A 21,587-nucleotide genomic window follows, 5' to 3' on the forward strand; every position below is an offset into this window, starting at 1 on the left:
CCGCTCGGTATACCGTACCGTACCGATACCGAGCCAAGGTCGAAATACCGGTACGATACGGTATTGCGAACCTTACTATCATCACAGTTTCATGCCCAGAATCACTTGGTACAAATTAAATTTTCCAAGTAATACATACATCTGAAAAGCTTGATTTACATCTTGATCCCATTCAAATAAACAGAGATGTATCTGCAGCAAATAAATGTTCGTTTAAGCCTGAAAAGGTAAAACGTATACCATAAAGAAAGCAAGGATGATCACAATAAGAATCAGAGTTCCAGCACCGTATGGAAACAATCAACAGGTGGCTTGGAAAACAGTGTCCCAATTAGACAGAAAATTTTACTCCATCATCATCTGCTGAAGTCCCTTTGAATATTGTAGCTTTCCCTTTCTGCTCCAGTAATCTCAGAACACGCAGAAGCAAACCCCGATCTATCCCAGCAAGCTCTTGAATGATAGAAAAAGTGGCATGCAAAGTGTCAGCTTATCAGCAAAAGTTGTGATGTTAGAACTTAGAATGACAAAGTAATATGGTTGAATAGGATGTCAATTAGGTGGTCAGAAATGCCAAGTGATCAGGAGAAACAGTGAAATGAGCTAATTATCATCAACATATGTCAAATTAACAGTAAGCACCATAGTAATCATAAAGACACTTTCGTGTGGACAAAGCGACATGAAATGTTTCACTCTTTTGTTTAATGAACTAGAAAATATTGCCCGCGAACCTGAGGGTTGATTAGCACATTGAGGAAGTTATGTTGACATTACCAGTACCGTGTGTTTCAGTTCCTGATCGCATTTCTTCAATGGTCATGACACCATCCTGCAATCCATTGTCTTTCACCTGAACAATGCAGGAGAAAACAACAATAATTAAACACGAATACTCTTCCCTCTTTGCTACTCATGTCTTCCTCTTGTACTCACAAAGTTTAAAATATAATCAGCCCACTCCTGGAGTCTTAACCAAAGCATCAGACATTTCCTATGATCTTTATCCATCCATTCGGCATGACCTGGGAGGAACAGGGTTATCAAACAGAAGTGTACCGTATATGGAAGTTGTTTGCTGTATGATATGTTTGATTTTATTCACACTGCTTAACAAAGTGAACGAAAAATATCTGGAGACGAACCTTCACTTATCAGAGCAGAAAGAAATACCTCCCTTGCCTCATGGCTTAAAGATCCTAAAAGCCCATCGCAAAGTTTTTCGTTAAAAGTAAATCTAGCAATGAGTAGACATGAGAAACTCAAATAACAAGCATCTTTGCAACAGCTAAATTTCAATTTGCAATGGTGAAGGAAAAAACATTAAAATGAATTAGATGAGCAATTTGAATGCTCCAAGAGAAAAACAAAATTATATATCCCACTATGCAAATATAGACCTCAATCTTAATTCCATCACTTGATAATGACCGTGTAATCATATAAAAGGTCGACTAACTTTCAATGACTGGATTGGAAAACAGAGGGAAATCTTCTTCCAATCCTATCACAAAAATCTTTTGACTTCTGCAGTAATCAAGTAGCAGCTGCTTCCATACTTGCACTTGCTTCTCACGTGTTTCCTTCACTGGCTGCAAACTAAAAGCAAAAGAGAGTGAGATTGATGTTTTGACCTCGTTCTGCATAAAGAAGAGTAAAGCTCCATTTATGCACACCGTAAAGCTCCATTTTTGCATACAAAAGTGTGAGTGCAAAAAAACTTTGTAATTCATAACCTAATATAAACTATATGATTTGTTCCTGGGCATTCGCAAGCAACTTTTGACAAGATCATTAGGCATCAAGATAGAATTATTTTTATATAGCTGAGAAAGCGGAGACAAAGCCACAATATCATATTGCAATTTTTTACAATGCATCAAAACTCAAAAGTAAAAGAGCCATACTAAAGCACAAACATGAAATAATGAAGTAATATCTGGCAAATTAGAAAGACAGATTGCAATTGAAGAACTACAAAAATGATATATCACATGATCCAGACAGTCAGACAGGAAATCAACACAAGCATAGTAATTTTATGTACAACTCATCCAGCGAATGGTTCGTGGAAGGTATCTTTCGAAGAAAACATTACAGCTAGGATCCAGGAGTGCTAGTTCATGACAAGGCGAACACTGAGATACACAAGATGCTTCAGGTATAAGCAGGCAGTGAATTTGTGCCATGAGAAACTCCTTGCTCCACAATATCCAAAGCAAAAAAAAAAAAGAATGCAACAGGTATTCTTTTTCCTACCAACTGGAGTTATTTCAGAAAGACTTGTCATGGTATGTAATGCTAGGAACAAGTACAATTGAGGAGGAGAGCAATTAAGTGGTAAGTCAGTAATATGATTTATTTGGGAAGGAAGGGTTGCTCCCAATTACGACAAGTCCCATGATGAATTTTAGACCAACAAATATAAAAAAACAGTATGCTTAAATTGAAAGTTGCTATTGAGAACCTGAATCCCTTTGAACGACATCAACATGTTCAAGCATAGATAGAGATCCGATGGAACAAAGCATTTCAGTCAACAAGTATTAGCTTGCAATTAGAGGGAGATTACACCTCTTCAGGACACCAAATGATCCAACTAAGAAGTTCAGACTATTAAAAGTGAAGTCATTACTCTAAACATGTGTGCAAATGATTCTCCCCAGGCGAAATGAAATTTTCTTAAATGATAACACTTTTTCTAGGCAGCAACCAAGCCATAGAAATGGAAATTCTACTATTCTCATGATATTACTCTCCAACTTATATAAATCAAAAGAAACCACATGATTGATTACATAAGAAGAACAGAGAACAACCCATCCATTTAGCGATGCTAATTGTTCTCCTGCTACCAAAAACAATAAGTCGAAAAGGGAATCTAATTGCAAGCAGTCATTTAGTGGATTACGTGAAGAAAGGTGGGAAATTGAAGAACTGAGGCAGCTTAAAGTTCCCTAGTCTCTGCATCTGAGCGCGCGCTCCCCCCAAAACAAGTATATCCTTCTCCTCTTTGTTGCAACCCTGCAGTCAGATCATTCAAACGTCAAATTCCTCCCCAGAAACCAAATCTTGACAATGACATGATACAGATTATAACTATGAATGCGCTCTTGCTACCAATTAGATTCGATATCCGCCGTGGAAGCTGGAATTACTATCCTTCAACAATCGAAGAGAAAGAAGCCCTAAGGGCAAAATAAAGTGGTCGACACCGGTCCGGTTCTTTTAACTCGAATCGCCCGGTTTTCTGATCGAATTTTTGGACCGGATTTGTACTATAAATTGGCTTTTCCCCTCATCTCAATCTTCGTCTTCAGCGCTCCCATAAGCGCCATGGATCGCTTCAAGAACTTGACGAAACTCCAAGTGGAGGTGGAGGAGGAGAACGGAGATGGAGGATACGACGGAGAGAAGCCGTTGGAGGCACAAAATGAAGAGGCGGAGGCAAAGGAAGTCGCTGAAGAGATGGGACAATTCACGGGATTGAAGGTCCGGAGGAGGGCCGCGCTCTTCGGCGAGTGCAAGGGGGACTACGTCGGCGTCCCATCCGATCCCTTCCTCCACAGGATCTTGACCAAGCAAGGTTAACTTTACTGTCCGGTTGAATTTTTCCATCTGTTACTTATTTTGTTGCAATATGAATCCCATCTTTCGCCAATTTTTTGGCTTTGTTTATTTCCTGGTGGAGGTTCGTTTTCTTCTGTTGCTCAATCGATTGAATGGTCTACATTGGTGACGAATTTTGGGTCTTTCTGAAGAGATTTGGCATAGATGTAGGGTAATTCGCTGCATGAACATGTCAAAATATTGAAACCACTAGGGTTCTTGATTTGGCTTTGGCCTCCTTGTATTTCGAGTATATGTATTTGGCCTAGTAAATTGATTGTAAAAGAAGTCTTGCCATTTAGGATTTGTTAAAATTATGTTCGATAATTCAACTTCTAATTCAGGAAAATATCATGAAGGTTATTGCATTTTTTGTATCATGAAAAAAATAAAATCCCTAAAGTCCGATGGATTCTGGTAGATTATATAATCATCATCAACTTTAAGATTTAGAATTATTAATTTTAGCTGGCAATCATTTAATTATTCATGTATCTTTTCTCTTTTTTGCTGCTATAACTCTAGTATGCTAAAGCTCCTGTTTCTGATACTAATACACCGTTGAATATTCTTTGGGTTTGATACTCCACTGTTACAATATATGCCCAGCATAACTTTTACTAGATTTGGCAGGGATTTCTGCTTTGAGAAAATTCAACTGGAACTAGGTGCTTGATGGATCTGCAAAAGAAGTTGCTCTCTCTCTCTCTCTATACATACATACATACATACATACATACATACATATCCTTGCATTGATTCAGGTAGAATACATACATACATATCCTTGCATTGATTCAGGTAGAACTAGATTTGGGTTCTAAGTAGAACTAGATGCAAAGACAGTTAGTTCTATGCATTGATTCAGGTTTATTTTTTTTCCTGTTCATTTGTATGTGCCTGAACATACATACAGATCCTTGCATTGATTCAGGTAGAACTAGATTTGGGTTCTAAGTAGAACTAGATGCAAAGACAGTTAGTTCTATGCATTGATTCAGGTTTATTTTATTTCCTGTTCATTTATATGTGCCTGAATTTCTTGGAGATTAGTCAACAGATCCTTTCTCAATGCTAACAACAGCATGAAATTCTAACATGTTTTTTTTCTTTTAATATCTTGAACCCATTTTTTTCAGGATGAACATTTGAGACCTATGTTGAGAAAGGCTAGAATAGTCTGCTGAAATTGACAGAGTTTCATGAAATGATTAAAACTGTTCATTATCTCTGCAGGTGACATTACAGTTCTTTTTGCTGACAAGGTGGTTAAGTTCACTGGATCTGGGAAGATGAAGAAGCATATTTTGCTAATTACAGATTTTGCTATCTATCTTGTTGATCCTGATGCTGATGTCTTAAAAAGGCGAATAGCACTTGCAGCTGTTGAAAAGATATGCTTGAGCAAATTCGATGATAATTTTTTTGCACTCATCGTTCCTACCGAGTATGATTGTCTTATGGCGAGCACAAGAAAAATAGAGATTGCAAATGTGCTAACGGAAGCCACTAAGGGTGCATCTGAGGAAATTGAGGTGGATTTCTCTGACAGGTATTTGTTCCAAACAGCTTCTTATATTGTTTTTTGATGATGAGTCCGTGTGTCATGATAAGGTTGCTCCTTTCGCTACTTGAATACTGAGAGTTTGTCTTGGGAACAACCTCTTGTGCTCCCATGCATTGTGCCAAGGTTCGTCGTACTAGTCTAAACCGATATATCGATTGATCGATAGTATGGTATAAATTGCTTTGTACCAACATACTGTGTGTCGATACGGTCGGGCATGCCTACTACACGGAAAACTAGCCAAAAATGGCTCTAAAAATTACTAGAAAAAATGTTAGATTAAGGTTTTTAAGTTAAAAATAAATATAAATTTAGTATAAATTTAGCAAAAATAATCTTAATAAGGAAAGAATAATTGCATATATCTTTTTCGGGCTTCGAGGAGTAGCTTTGTGGTAAGTCTCGGACCGTCCTTCCGTTGATATTAAACTATCTGTAAAGAAATGATTTGAATTGTTAGATTATTTGTTAAATAATTTAAACTTTAAGATTCAAATGAATCAAGTTATCAATTGATAGATATATTTGGTTCTACCACAAAAAAATGACGGGACTCCATGGGTGAGGGATTGGGGTCCTTGATCCTACGTATCTGTATATCAATTTGATATGTTTGTCGGATCCAATCCTGAAATTGATTCCATGGTGTATTATACCGATACACTGTATGTTATTGTTGCATCAATGTAGTGATGGTCGTAGTTTAATCATAGTGAACCATATATGTTTGAGGCGGCTCCTGAGGCAAATACAATTATGGTATGTATTGGTGCGAAGGATAGAGAATATCAAAACTTTTACTTTCACCAGTGATCTGTTACTCTGTATCATAAGATCGATTATCGTACTTGCTTGAAAGAGAATGACCAACTATCATCATACTGCTGTTGGCCATAAGATTCTCTATAATATGATGGTTGTGAATACAATGAGCTCTACTCTGTGTCTACGTTATGTAAGCTCTATCGTATCTGCTCAAAATCATTCATTGCCTTCCTCTTATCCTTTCGTGTATAAACTTGATCAGTATCTCGTCGAGCTCCATGATCTGAATCTTGGATGATATGCGTAAAATACTTCCTCTTGGTCCATACTGTCACGGACTTAGTTGGAATTGCCTAAGTCATGAGGCACCCTTGCGGCAAAGACGCGAACTTAGCTTGCGTTGCCTAAGTCGCGTTTCGCCCTTGCGATTTGTGTCCGCAAAGATCAGCCCACTTGCAACCTCTTGCAGGTTCTGAAAGACCTGTAAAAGAGAAAGTTGATTAGTTCGAAGAACGAGCAACGGACAAGTCCCGACGTCTCGCAAAAAGGGGAAGCTTTATGAGCAATTCAGCGAGCACCTTGCGTGCACAAGAGAAAAGAGGGAGAGGAGGAAAACAAGAACTTTAGAGGGTTGAACGAACAGCTGCAAGTCCACAAACAGTTGCTCACCGGGTGCTGGGCGCGACAACAAGTTCCCGTCAAGGTAACGTGCGAACTTGCGAAAGGTTGTTCAACGCCTGACACTATACCGAAGCCCCATCCCCCATGGTACCACTCGAGTGGTTCCAGGGTGCTGAGATGGCTGACGTTTCGCGTGTAGTAGCGGGCTGCAGAAAACAGCCCGTGGCACTCGAAAATGAAGCTGTTTTGGGGCTGTTTTGCTCGGTTCGGTGAGCGGTCGCACTATAACGCTGCAACTTGTTCGAACTTACATTTTTACAAGCAAAAGGACTTAAAACCAAGCCAAAACATGCTGCTAAGCAGCTGTACATGTAGGTGAGAGCGACGAACGGTTCGTTGAACGGAGTTGTTGTGGGTATGTAATGACCATTCGTGACATTCTCCCCCACTTAAACTGTTGACGCCCTCGTCGACGCTAGTTGGTAGTTGTTGATAATTGTTTCTTCATGTCGCAGGACATCTTCGAGCTCCCAACTGGCTTCAGTTCGGGAAAGCTTTCGCCACTTCACCAAGTACTCGGTCTACTCAGCTCCATTGGGTAGCTTTATCTTGTGATCCGCTAAAATGGTTTCAACTCGCTTTTCGTAGGAGACTCTGGTGGGGGGTAGCCGAGTTGGAACACTTCGGGAAGCATCTTGCGGATCCGAGTGGTAGGCTTTTAGATTGCTGGCGTGAAAAACATTGTGAATTTTGAACCACGCCGGCAGCTGCAACTTGTAGGAGACATTGCCCACCCTGCTGATAATTGGGAAGGGCCCTTCATACTTGTGCACCAATCCTTTGTGTGCTTTGTTCCTAAAGAATTGGAGTGGTGCTGGTTGGAGCTTTACTAACACCAAATCACCGACCTTGAACTCTTGCGGTCGCCTTCCCAAGTCTGCCCACTTCTTCATCCATTTTGCCGCCTTCTTCAAGTAAGCCCGCACAATATCTGCATTTCAGTGCCACTCCTTTACGAAGTGGTAGGTTGACGGACTACTCCCAGTATACCCGATTGTCATGGTGTGAGGAGTTGACATTTGTTGTCCTGTAATGATCTCGAAGGGGCTCTTATTGGACGCAAAGCTCCGCTGCAAGTTGTAGGAGAATTGGGCAATGTCCAACAACTTCACCAATCTCATTGGTTGCCACTCACGTAATGCCGAAGATATTGCTCTAGGTGCGAGTTTATCCTTTCGGTTTGGCCATCCGTTTGGGGGTGGAGGCTTATGGAGAAGTATTACTTGGACCCCAACAATTTGAATAGCTCGGTCCAGAATCATCCCAGGAACCGAGCGTCTCGATCACTGATGATATTGTGTGGGACTCCCCAATACTTCACTATATCCTTCATCATTAACTTGGCCACCTCCTCTGCTGAACAGTGTAGGGGAGCAGCAATGAAAGTTGCATACTTTGAAAACCGATCGACCACCACGAGTAACGATCCGAGTCTTCCTACTGCAAGCAAGCTTGATATGAAGTCCAAGGAAATGCTCTCCCACGGCCTTTCTGGTATTGGCAACGGCTCCAAAAGTCCCACCGGCTTCCGTTGCTCCACCTTGTCTTGTTGGCAAGTGAGGCACGTTCGAACATATTCCTCCACATCAGTCCCCCATCTTCGGCCAATAGAAGGCTCTCTCCACGAGAGCCAAGGTTCTATGAATGCCTGGGTGTCCAGCCCAAAGGGAATTGTAACACTCTCTTAAGAGTTCACGTCTCAGATTGTCCACTCGAGGAACATAAACCCTATTCCCTTTTGTGTAAACGAGTCCATCCTGGACCTAGAACCGTCGTGCCTCGTCTTTTTTAATGAGTTGTATTATGGCTTCTGCTTGGGGATCACTGTACAGTCCATCCCTGATCTTGGAAAGGAAGTTGGAGTGCAACTGACTTGCTTGGCCTCTGCCCTCCAATTGTACGGCATTCACACGCTCCACTTTTCGACTCAATGCATCGGCCACGACATTCGCCTTTCCGGGCTTGTACTCCATTGCCATATCAAACTCAGCTAGGAAGTCCTGCCATCGTGCTTGCTTTGGAGAGAGTTTCTTCTGAGTTTGGAAATAGCTCAAAGCGATATTGTATGTCCTTAGTACAAATCGCGATCCAAGAAGGTAGTGTCGCCAAACTCGTAGACAGTGGATCACCGCTATCATCTCCTTCTCGTGCACTGGATACCGCCGCTCGGTCTCGTTGAGTTTACGGCTCTCGTAGGTCACCGAATGACCCTCCTGCATAAGTACTCCCCCAATAGCGAAGTCTGAAGTATCTGTATGGACTTCGAAGGGCTCCCCATAGTGTCACGGACAAAGTTTTAAACAGGATGTTTGATGTAATACTTGTGTATGTCCTTGTCTCTATGTTTGTTCATGCTTTGCACAGCATGTAGAGGAATGATTGAAGGCATAACAGCCCTATTTTAGTTAGGTTTGGTGGCCTTCTTAGGCTTGTAAATAAATGTTGTGTCATGTGGACACTTGTGAGAGATATTCGATCTGTAGTGGACCATTTTGACCCATTGTTGTGCAACTGTTCAGAGCTTCTAAAGTCTGTTTGTAATTTGCATTGTCTATGAAGTGTTTTTGGAAATGTTTGCTTGTGGATCCCGAGTGAGGCGTTTTCTCTAACTCGTTTTCTCTTTTGTGGGTTCTAAGGGACCATGGGAGGCTTCCGGGAGGTTGACCTTTGCGGATGGACATGCAAGGGTGCCACACGACTTAGGCAAACCAGCTAAGTCCGTGACAGATGGTATCAGAGCGGGACAAGCACTCATAGAAACACTTGGCATGTAAACGTGGGGGACCTAGCGGGGCTGCGTTGAGGGCAGTCAGCACACACGCGACCGTTTGGGGGAAAACGGGCATGGAGATGTAGGGAAAAGGAGTCACTCGGAAGAGTGGATATCTGAGATTGGCATTTAGAGGAATGGCCAAACCTTCGCGCAAGAGGCACCACGAGAACAAACAAGCTTGGAAGAATGCGGAGCGCACAAAGGTTAGGATGGCTGAGTTCGAGCTACAGCTCGACGTTGACAACTATACTTGATGGTGCTCAAGGTAAGCGAGGCGCTTGGTAAAGGATGAGACCATGCAAGGTGGAATAAGTTGCTCAGTGACCGAAAGAGTTGTGCAAAGCTCACAGAGGTTAGGAGAATTGCTAACTTGAAGAATTCGATACTCATGCATGGACTTGTATGCGGATGATGGAATGTTCGCAGCCATCCCAAGGCGATCGAAACTCGACGCCATGGAGCATTGAAACTTTCTCTTCGGCATGTGAATGATACGTCCGTAGGAGGCTGAAGTGTGCAGCGAGTTCGAAGAACGAGCGACGGACAAGTCCCGACGTCTCGCAAAAAGGGGAAGCTTTACAAGCAATTCAGCGAGCACCTTGCGTGCACAAGAGAAAAGAGGGAGAGGAGGAAAACAAGGACTTTAGAGGGTTGAACGAACAGTTGCAAGTCCACAAACAGTTGCTCACCGGGTGCCGAGCACGACAACAAGTTCCCGTCAAGGTAACGTGCGAACGTGCGAAAGGTTGTTCAACGCCCGACACTATACCGAAGCCCCATCCCCCATGGTGCCACCCGGGTGGTTCCAGGGTGTTGAGATGGCTGACGTTTCGCGTGCAGTAGCGGGCTGCAGAAAACAGCTCGTGGCACGCGAAAACGGAGCTGTTTTGGACTGTTTTGGGGTTGTTTTGCTTGGTTCGGTGAGCGGTCGCACTGTAGCACTGCAACTTGTTCGAACTTACATTTTTACAAGCAAAAGGACTTAAAACCAAGCCAAAACATGCTGCCAAGCAACTGTACATGTAGGTGAGAGCGACGAACGGTTCGTTGAACAGAGTTGTTGCGGGTGTGCGACGATCGTTCGTGACAATACACCACCCTCAAACTATGTAGATGGAACCATTGACTCCCCAATGTCGTCGTCATTATCAGTCGAGTTACTACTGTTCACGTCACTGCCACGTCTCTAGACCAAACGGGTTACTGAATGTGATTGAGAATGTGTCACATTGCCCAACTTGATTCTTTCCAATGGTGTGACTGATGCTACTCTCTTTGCCTTTGCCTTTGTATGTTGGGCATCTTTAGTTCCTTGAGTAGTCTGTCTCAATGTTGTCCTGCTCCTTCTGTCACGTTCTGACATAGGGGATCTTCCTCCTGTTGGGGATAATATGCTTCCTTTTTTTCTGTTGTCTCGATGATAAAACTCGAAGGACGTGGAGGATCTCTCGCCTCACCAAGTAAAGGATCCTCTTAGTTCTTCACTGCTTCAATCGACTCTAACATTGGCTGTGAATCTTCGTTGTAGTATTGGAAGTAAATGGGATCAATCTTTGGTTCATTTGGCTCCTTGTCCAACTCGGCACACCGTAACTTTAGCCGCATATTGTAGTAGAGATATACCGGTTTCTCTAACCGTCTATACGATAGTCTATTGGGGACCTTCATGTGAATCAATGCAAACGTTAACCATTTACGTTCGTAATGTCTCAATGTTGTCGTCTGCGAAAGTATACGGACAACAACCTTCGTTAAATTTAGTGTGTTCTCTCCAAATTGTATCCACCACTAGACTGCAAAAAGATATAAATATGATTTTATTAACATAACAAATAATTGATGTCAAATATAGTTTATAATCAACATATGTGTAATTTTCCCTACCAGGATCTATATTATAACAACACGTTACAACTATAATATCGAAGAATAAACCAATTGTTTTCTAGAATAATCGTCCCTCCATAATAGCATCGGCTGTATCGATAGTGTTTGGCAAGAGTTGATATATAACACTTCTTAGTGTTGACAGTAAATCTGATTGTGTTCCAAGGCAATATCAAAATTGAATGCTTTAATTTAGATAATACATTGCAAAACAAATAATTTTGTTAGTAATAATTTTTTAAATATTAAAAAATTATGAATTAAATTATATTGAATAGGAATTTACCTGTACTATAGATGTCTTGGTCCATATGAACTTCGGTCCAGCGATCGATAATATGTAATTATTGCTCGACCTTAAAATCATCTGTGATTGTTTACTTGATCTCCTCTCTTATTGTAATTAGCATACATCTAAGATAAGACATTTGAGAATGTTTATCCATATCGATCTTACAAAGGATAACATAAAGTGGTTTCACTCCTATTATAATTTCATTCACAGTATCTTAAAATCTAGAAGAAAAAAATAGTATTTTCATCTTTTTTCCATCGCTCGATCTCGAATACTAGAATCGGACCACTCCTGTGAAGTGACCATTGCCTTGAGACCCTGCCTCTTTTGTTGTATTGACTTTAAAGCAATGAAATTTGTGACAAGCCAAGTGAGTCGGGTTAGAGTATCTCACCATTTGTATACTTTTGTATCAAATACTGAACCTAATAATGATTATATAAAAACTTTGTAATCGACTATGCCCAAGCTACACTATTGCTAACTTATGGTAATTCATTAATATCCTTCAACATTAGATCTATGCAATGAGCTGCACATGGAGTCGAAAACAATGTTGTTTTTTTTTCCATCAATTGTAAATCGACCTTTTTGAAATTGGCTCCATTGTCGATGACTATCTGGACAATGTATTATGGTTCAATCTTCTCTATCATTGTGTCCATTAGGTTTTTAATATAGTTTGCATCTTGAATCTTATCGGAAGCATTAACTAACTTATGAAAAACCACCTATCTATTGCAATACACAAGAAAATTGATAATACTCATTCTTATTGACCCTGTCCAATACATAAGTGTTACCTCATATTTGTCCCATTGCATCTTGAAGGATTTAATTCAATCCTTCAGTTCTGCCACCTTATCTAAATATACGTCATGGATCTCTTTCAGTGTTGGAGGTTAGATCCTCGTGCCAGCCTTTTGAATAGAAGAGATCATGCTTTGATAATATGGATCTTGGACTGTGTTTGCAGGAATCCTGTAGAAGTTGAACCATTTAGCTATTGCCTTCCCAACATCCTGTTTCTTTCTTTTGTATATGTATCGTCAATTCGTGTCTGCTTCGTTGTTTGTAGAGGATATGCTTACAGATCAATATCAATAATATCTAATGTTGACATGCTACCAAGTCATCTGATAAAACCATGGATTCTACCCTGCTTCATGCTACTAATCCGGCTCAATTTAGGAGGAGGTGCAATTGGTTGCCTCATGCTGGTCGACCTTTGGAATTCCTATGGCGTAGACCTACTACCATCGTCATGTTCCCATTGAGTTAGGTTGTTGATAACTCATTACTTCCTCATACATGTACTTATGCTCCAATGATGCACGAATACCATCGTCGCGACCCTCATATTCATCATAAATTGGTTCTTACATAGCCCTGTAGTATTCTTCCTCAGCTCTTACATAGACCTCCATCGATACCTTCTTGCATTTTGCAACATTAAGATACTCACCGATCAAATATATCTTTGTCCAGGTAATTCCTCCGACCTTACCGATATAGTCACAATAAATGCATTGCCAATAATGATGGTTTTCATCTATATTTCGAGCATGATCCCAAGCATCATCATGTGTCTGTTCCTTTGGTACCATGTTCCTACCAAAGTTGAATCAAATAAACAAATTGCGATTAGCACTAATTTGAAATAACAAGGTACGATTATACGTAATATATTTTATTTTGCCACTATAAACATGTCATTCAACCTATTCGGCATTAAATACATAAAATTTACTCAATATAGGTCAAATTATGATGAATTCATAATTAAATACACTAATAATAATATAAAAAACACTAATTACTCTCTAATTAGCCCTCTCTTACCATATTAAACATGTTAAATACTCTAATAATTATTAAATACATAAAATTGACCCAATAAAGGGTGAAATAACGATAAATTTATCATCAAATACACTAATTACATTAGTAAAAAAATAATTAAACCCTAATTAGCCTTATTTTACCACTGTAGGTATATCAAACATCATAAGAGGCATTAAATACATAAATTTTAGGTCAAATTATGATGAAATCATCATTAAATATTGTAATCACAACAGTAACATAGTTAATTACTATCTAATTATTCATTTTCACTACTATAAACATGTTAAACACTCGAATAGGCATTAAAGACATTTAATTGACCCAATATAATTTGAATTTCAATTAAATCAACATTAAATACACTAATCACATCATTAACATAGTTAATTGATCCTTAATTAGTCCTCTTTGCCACTTAATCCTTAATTAGTCCTCTTTGCCACTATAAACATGTCAAACACCTAATAGGTATTAAATACGTTGACTGTTTGCCACTATAAAGAGGTGAGGAAAGAGTTTAAAAACCTTTTTAAATGGATTTGACCATTGGAATTGGTCAGAACCGAGTCGTCCGTTGGTAATGGTTGAAATATGACCATTACCGACCGGTACAGGTTGATGACGATCGAATTTCGATCATTCCAATTGGTACAGTCCTCGTATCAGGTAATTCGAAGTCATTCAGCATATATCACCTAGTACAAAGTGGTTTGCGTATTGGTCCCTTGTCGGACCAGTATGTATCGTTAGTACTGGGCGATATACCATGGTACGATAAACTCTGCATTGTGCCATCCTTTTTAACCTGACATTCCTTTTCCATTTGTTTACATGCGACCACAGTTAGAATATTTAGTTTGTCCTTTGGCATGTAAACTGTACTGTAGAAGGAGAAAATTTATTGTTGGCATGTGTTTTTAAGCACCTAAAAGTGCTTTACTATCTTGTAGGAGTATTGAGTAACTTATTCTCATATATGAAGCATATTTACTCAGATTGCTTACTGAACTATGACCTTTTCCCTGCATGTTATCTTGCCAAGAAGCTTCTAATAAATAAGAAAGAAAGGGGAAACAGAAGGAAAAAGAAAAAAGAAAAGACAGAAACGAAAAGAAATTTTTGCTTATTAAAACTTTTCTAGAGAGATGAGTACAAGAAATATGTTAATTTGCAAATGTATGTTAGAAGTTATCTAGTGTTAGCTGACAAGGTGAAGCTTGTCTTTTTTTCTTTGCAAAGAAATACCTATGTTCAGCTAAAATTGATTTTGCAGGAGATACGAGTTCATTGGGATTGCAAACTTGTCATACCTTATGAAATTGCTCAGAAAAAATTTTGAGATAGACATCAAATTTTGGTGCATTTGGAATGAAAATTAAGACAATTTGTATATCAGTGAATTAACTGAGAGCTTAGTTAGTCTGTCTTTTGCTGTAAAAATTTCAAGTCGTATACTCTAGAGAAATCAAAAGAGCAACTATTGCAGATTTAACAGATAGATAGGTGCTCTATTTATTTTTTGCAATAAGAACTTTTTGTGGAAATATTTTCAAGAATTTTTGCGGCTCATGCACATTAATTGCTATATGAATATGCAGGTTTGAGTATCATGCTGCTGACGACATGGTGAAAGAAGTTGAATTTGAGGAAGTAAATGGTCCGTGGAACTTTTCCCAAACTTTTGTTATCAGACTGTTCATATTATGGTGGCTAGATCGGGACTTGTACCTCACAGAGTTGGTGTTAGGTTTACCTAAAACCCTTAGATGATGAGCAGTTGTACCTTGTTGGGTCTGGAATGGAAGTCGGAAGACAATTCTGCCATATTAGGATTTCATTGACATTTTTCCCTTGTAGCACATGTTTATCTCACCATCATCTATCATATATGATGAATGTTTGAGATGAACTAAAGTCCTGCCTAGAGTGTGACCAAAAGTTGGCCCTATGTCGAATCTCTGCATTAGGGCTTTTTCATCCTTCAACTCGCTGATGATGTGCTGCACATCGACGTGGACACGCGCGCACACTTTAAACTTGCATAGAGTATCACTTTATATTTCTCAAAGAGCACTAATATTGATATTTTTCGTCTGCAGGGGGCATTAAAACGAGAATCACAAGGAAGGAAATCCAGTGAGTGGAGTCCCCACCTGGCATTTTTGAAGCACCCAATGTATAGGCTCCATTTTCCTTTTAACATTGGAACATCCTTGCCACCACCGGCTTCCATATAATTTTGTTCTCTTGAAGAATCAGCACATTTGGCTCCCAAATTCACATTTGTTATATCCCTAACCATTATAGCAACTTTCTGAAGCTGGAGTTTGTTCTTTGTGCATCCGTTAGGATATTGTTGTTTGGCTGTGTCCATTTATTTGGCAAGTCCTTGAGAGTCAATTTGTTTCAACTTTTGCCTTTGATGATGCCAAAGAGTTTCAATATCTTATTGATATGTTACAGCAAAATGGCTTTTGCTAAAGGTTTCTTTCATTTTGTTTGTTTTATGAAATTATTAGACGATAAGAAGCACTTATTGCTCAACACAGTATATTGCCAGAAAAAAGGATGGATAACCTCTTGTTAGTTATTTTGTATCGTATGATGGACAAATGGATATTAATATTTATGAATATATATATATATATATAATATTTATGAAATTAATCTTAAAATTGTATTTAAAATATTATAAAAATAAAGAATTAATAAATAAAGAGTATTATTGAATATAAAGTAGAATATGATATAATAATATTTTATTTTTATATATTTTAAATATATAAAAATAAATTTTTAAAATCTTATGTTTTCAGTTGACATTGGAAATGACTTTCAAAGGATTAGCTAAATAAACACTATTTTAATTTTTAAGCCCTTAAAATGTGCCCATTTACTGATTTCAACACTTCAAATATTGAATTTATGCCATTTAAATATAGAAATCAGTAAAAAAAATCTATTTTAAAGGTTTAAAAATTAAAAAAATATCACTGAGACTTTCGCAACTCATTTCCAAGGTTTTTGAATATTTTAAAATTTTTAACAAATGTGAGAGGTGGGTTATATCGTTTTCGATTATGACATTAAAAATTATTTCACTCGAGTAAAAATAATGTAACTTAAGGCCCAAAAAATATTTTTTCCCCAAAATTTTAGATTTTTTTAATAAAATTCAAGTGATTTTTTTATCCTGCACTTGGAAGAAGAATTAGGAAAAGTAAAAAAAAAATAGTGATAGTTTTATTCTTTGTCATCATAAATAAGAATATTAAAAATAAAAATTAAAAAAAATATGATGGGCGAACAAGAATTGAACCCGCGCATTTTGTCTTCTTTTTTTTTTTATGCATCCCATTTTGTCTTCCTTTTTTTTTCCAACCTAACAAATTGTCTTTATGTAATTGTGATTTCAGATGATGTACATGAAATATATCTTTTTTATTTAGATGCATAAGATGATGTTTTTTTTTTTCTTGGGATGTTATAGATTTTGTGATTGTTTCAACGCTAATAATGATTTTTGGACAAAATGAACATTGTAATTTGAAGCTTCGAATATCAATTTCTCTATTTTTTTATATATTGATTGTTAGAAATTTTAGTAAATTTTGATATTATTAAAATTTGATAGGTTGTCAAGAAATTAGTGACAGACCGAATTTGACATTTAGTGATAGAAATTACTCTTTTCATTTAATCATAAATTATTTACAAACCTAAGTTGTCACTAAAATTTATTTTATTAATTTATTTATTTTTAGTGATGGAATTTAAATGTATTGGCCATAAAAGCTATTAGGATCGAGAGCACTAAGAGGGGGGGGGGGGTGAATTAGTGCAGCGGAAATCTTTCAGCGATTAAAAACGAAAGCTGCGTTCGTTTGATAAAAACTATTTTGATGCAAAAGCCGATTCTAAGAATACTTATGATTAAGTACAGTTTATGTCTAAACACAGTTTGCGTCTAAGCGCAGTTTACGCAGTTTGCGTCTAAATGCAGTTTGCGTCTAAATGCAGATTGCGTCTAAGCGCAGTTTGGCGTAGTTTGCGTTTAAGCGCAGTTTGCGTCTAAGATCAGATTGCGTCTAAGCGCAGTGCAGTTTGCGTCTAAACGCAGTTTTACGTCTAAACACAGTTTTACGTCTAAACACAGTTTTACGTCTAAACGTAATTTTACGTCTAAACGCAGTTTGCGTCTAAACGCAGTTTTACGTCTAAACGTAGTTTTACGTCTAAACGCAGTTTGCGTCTAAATGCAGTTTTACGTCTAAACGTAGTTTTACGTTTAAAAGTAGTTTACGTCTAAAACACAGTTTTACGTCTAAACACAGTTTGCGCAGTTTACGTCTAAACGCAGTTTTAAAGGAATCTGAACTTAGAAACTTCGTTCGTAAAAGCGCAGAAGACAGTTTTGCAGAATCAAAACGTAAACGTAAACTGTAATGTATGAAAACACCGATTTACGTCTGAATGCAGATTCGGAAAGATCAGCACTTAGAAACTTGTTCGTAAAGGCGCAGAGAGCAGTAGCTATGTAGGAGGTTTGCAGTAATGATAAAGTGCTCAAAATAAACGCAAACCAGAGATTTAGAGTGGTTTGGTCAGTCTTGACCTACTCCACTTTTGGCTTCCTCCACCGACGAGGTCACCGACGTCAACTAGAGGCCTTCCTTCAATAGGCGAAGGCCAACTGCCCTTTTACAGATTCATTCCTTTTGATGGGCTCAGGAGACAACCCTTACAGGACCTTTCTCTCATCTCTTTACAACTCAAGACTTGAAGAACAGAAAGAGGAGAACTTTAGGACTTTACACAAATTTGAGCTCTTAGAATCACAGAAAAGATCAAGAATTCGGTGTAGGTCTGTATCTTTTCAGTGCTGAATGGGTGGGGTATTTATAGGCCCCAACCCAGTTCAAATTTGGAGCTCAAAACGATCAAATCCCGGAATTCCGGGATCAGGCGGTTGCACCTCCTGACTGGAGAGGTTGCACCGCCTGGCAGAGCTCGAATACTGAGCCTCTGGGCGGTGCTACCTCTGTCAGGGGCGGTTGCACCTCTCTGCCAGAGCTCGAAGACTGAGCTCAGGCGGTTGCACCGCCTAGCAGAGCTCGAAACTTGAGCTCTGGCGGTGCTACCTCCTGACAGAGGAGGTTGCACCGCCCAGTCTCGCTCGGAGATTGAGCCCTGGGCGGTTGCACCGCCCAGTCTCGCTGGGAGACATAGCCTGGGCGGTGCCACCTCCTGGCCTAGGCGGTTGCACCTCCTGGTGCAATCAGGGTCCGAATGGTTAGCTCCATTCGGCCCAATTTCAGTCTTTCAGGGGCCCAATTGCCCCAAGATTAAGCTAATAGGATCACCTCCCATTTTCCAACTTAATCAACGTGCTAACTACGATTAGATCTAAGACAATTTCTGCAGCTTTGCTTTGGTGCGTCAATCGCTTCTTCCAGCGAGTTTCCGGCGAACTTCCGTCGATCATCCGATGAACCCTCGGTGATGCTCCTGCGGACTTCCGGCAAACTCCTGGACTTTGCGACGATCCACTTGGCGAGTTCTGACGAGCTTCGCTTGGCAAGCTTCTGGACTTCTCGGATCTGTTCTCGCAGAACCTCCGACGACCGTCCGAACTTCCGTCGAACTCTCGAACTCCCAACGTGATCATGAACTTGACTCCGGCGCAACTCCTGCTGCTTGTCTAACTTTCATCGTAGTTAATCCTGCACACTTATCTCAACACATAGATTAGACAACAAATGACAATTGACTTTATCATCAAAATTCGAGATTCAACAAAAACAAGTCAACATTAAAAATTATAATTTAGTAAGTATATATATATATATATATATATATATATATATATATTGTTTTTAGTGACAGAATTTAAATATATTGGCCATAAAAGCAAGTCAACATTAAAAATCATAATTTAGTAAGTATATATATATATATATAATTTGTTTTTAGTGACAGAATTTAAATATATTGGCCATAAAAGCAAGCCATCACTAAAAATCATAATTTAGTAAGTGTATATGTATATATATTTTTTATTTGTTTTTAGTGACAGAATTTAAATGTATTGGCCATAAAAGCAAGCCATCACTAAAAATCATAATTTAGTAAGTGTATATATATATATTTATTTTATTTGTTTTTAGTGACAGAATTTAAATGTATTTGGACATAAAAGCAAGCCATCACTAAAATCATAATTTAGTAAGTGTATATATATTTTTTATTTTATTTTATTTGTTTTTATGATGGAATTTAAATGTATTGGCCATTAAAACAACAAGTCAACATTAAAATTCATAATTTAGCAAGTATATATATATATATATATATATATATATATATATATATATATATATATATAATTTGTTTTTAGTGACAGAATTTAAATGTATTTGCCATAAAAACAAGCAAGCAAGCCATCACTAAAAATCATAATTTAGTAAGTGAAAGCTGATAACAACTCATTTCATCACTAATTATTTTAGTGACGACTTTTATGGTTTTGGTGACGACATTTGTTCGTGACTAATGGTCATTTTTCTTGCAGATATATTTATTCATTAGAAAATTAATATATATTTTTTATCAAATAAAAATTTTGAATAGATCTTTTTTCATATCCTTTCAAACTAATAATATTCACATTTTTTTTCCAAATATAATTTTGAACAGATATTTTCATATAAATTAGATAACATAAATCAATAAATGCTTGTAATATAATATTTTATTGTTTTGTAATTATTTTAAATAAAAATAACTTTAATTAAAATTATATGTATTTATAAATTTTAAATGTATGCACTGATTAAAAAAACAAAAAGACTAGATGAAGTCATTGAATACTTACTTTAATTACATATCCTCGATGTAATCATACAAATATGAAGTTTCCTTTTCTTTTCTTTTTCAGTATAATCATTTTTTTTTATTTTCATAATATAAATATCAAATATTCTAAGAACATCTACATTAATTAATCCTGTATACTAATTTGATTAGTAGGAATATAATGGAATTTAAAAACATTCCTAATGCAATTTTTCTAGACTTATCTGAATTTTCATTTACTATCAAACCAAATCCTTCGTATATATTTTTTATTATTTTCTTCCTTTTTCCTTCCTTTCTCTCTCTCTCTCTCTCTCTCTCTCTCTCTCTCTCTCTCTCTTTCTTCCCTTTTCTTCTTCTCTTCTGTTCTCTCTTCTTTTGTTTTTATTCTTCTGTTCCTTCCCTCCTTCGCTTCTCTCTTTATTATTTTCTTCTTTTTTCCTTTTTCTACTTTTTCTTACTTACTCTTATTTTTTTCTCTCTTTCTTCCCTTTTCTCTTCTGTTCTCTCTTCTTTTGTTTTTATTCTTCTGTTCCTTCCTTCACTTCTCTCCTCTCCTCCCTCTCTTTCTCTCTCCTTTCTCTTCTTTGTTTCCTCTTACTTTTCCTTCTCACGGTTTCTTATTTCTGGTATCTAGAAGACAATCAAGATTAATACATCTTTATCATATCAATCATATAACATATCATGTATGACTGAATATTTTAAAATTTATAAAAAAAAAAAGACTTGAGACACTATATATATTTAATATTGATCATCAAACACATATATTGTACTCTACACTTAATATTTTTTTGTTAGTAAAGGCGAGATTTAAGTCCAAAACATTGTGATAATATGTTAGGATATTTTCCAGCTAAGCTGACCAAAACTTTGAATGCAATAAAAATTTTATCCTCTACACTTAATATTACGATAATTTAAATCATAAAAGTCTTCAAAATATTTTTAGAACTTATACTTATTATAAGATATTGAATCATTGCTTTGATACCATAAATTATGATGATCAAGGATGGGTACAACACCACGATCTTATATTAATTAAATAAAATCAATTAATAATCAATTCAACCACAAGATATTCAAATTTTGTTTAATGGAATTCATAATATTTCATTCCAAATAATATATATATTCAAAATAATCTCAATATACAATAATGCCTAAGACTCTTAATGATTCTTCAATCCGAAATCACAAATAAGCTACTCCTCATGTTTGAAAAATAAAAAATAATCATACAAGAAAACACAATAAATATTTTTTTAAACACAAATATTTATGTATTTAATATATGCTTT

General features: G+C 37.4%; 2 protein-coding genes across 3 annotated transcripts; one reads left to right on the forward strand and one right to left on the reverse strand.

The window, feature by feature from the left end:
* Positions 1–105: 105 nt before the first annotated feature.
* On the reverse strand, positions 106–3,300 carry LOC135581103 (vacuolar protein sorting-associated protein 25-like). Of its 2 annotated transcripts, none has more exons than XM_065094036.1 (7): positions 3,121–3,300; positions 2,912–3,024; positions 1,460–1,599; positions 1,146–1,199; positions 937–1,025; positions 778–853; positions 106–453 (listed from the first exon to the last, which is right to left on the reverse strand). In XM_065094036.1, the coding sequence occupies exons 2-7, from the start codon at positions 2,968–2,970 to the stop codon at positions 332–334; spliced, it is 540 nt and encodes a 179-aa protein (XP_064950108.1). In that variant the 5' UTR covers positions 2,971–3,024; positions 3,121–3,300; the 3' UTR covers positions 106–331. The 2 variants fall into 2 exon arrangements, with proteins under 2 accessions (XP_064950108.1, XP_064950109.1); XM_065094037.1 differs by having other exon boundaries at positions 784–853; positions 3,121–3,260.
* On the forward strand, positions 3,235–15,869 carry LOC135599190 (uncharacterized). The gene is made up of 4 exons (XM_065094035.1): positions 3,235–3,586; positions 4,846–5,161; positions 15,024–15,082; positions 15,525–15,869. Exons 1-4 carry the CDS (start codon positions 3,337–3,339, stop codon positions 15,563–15,565), a joined length of 666 nt encoding a protein of 221 aa, XP_064950107.1. The 5' UTR covers positions 3,235–3,336; the 3' UTR covers positions 15,566–15,869.
* Positions 15,870–21,587: the final 5,718 nt, after the last annotated feature.

The sequence above is a fragment of the Musa acuminata genome, chromosome BXJ2-1, assembly GCF_036884655.1.
Source record: "Musa acuminata AAA Group cultivar baxijiao chromosome BXJ2-1, Cavendish_Baxijiao_AAA, whole genome shotgun sequence".
Lineage (NCBI taxonomy): Eukaryota > Viridiplantae > Streptophyta > Magnoliopsida > Zingiberales > Musaceae > Musa > Musa acuminata.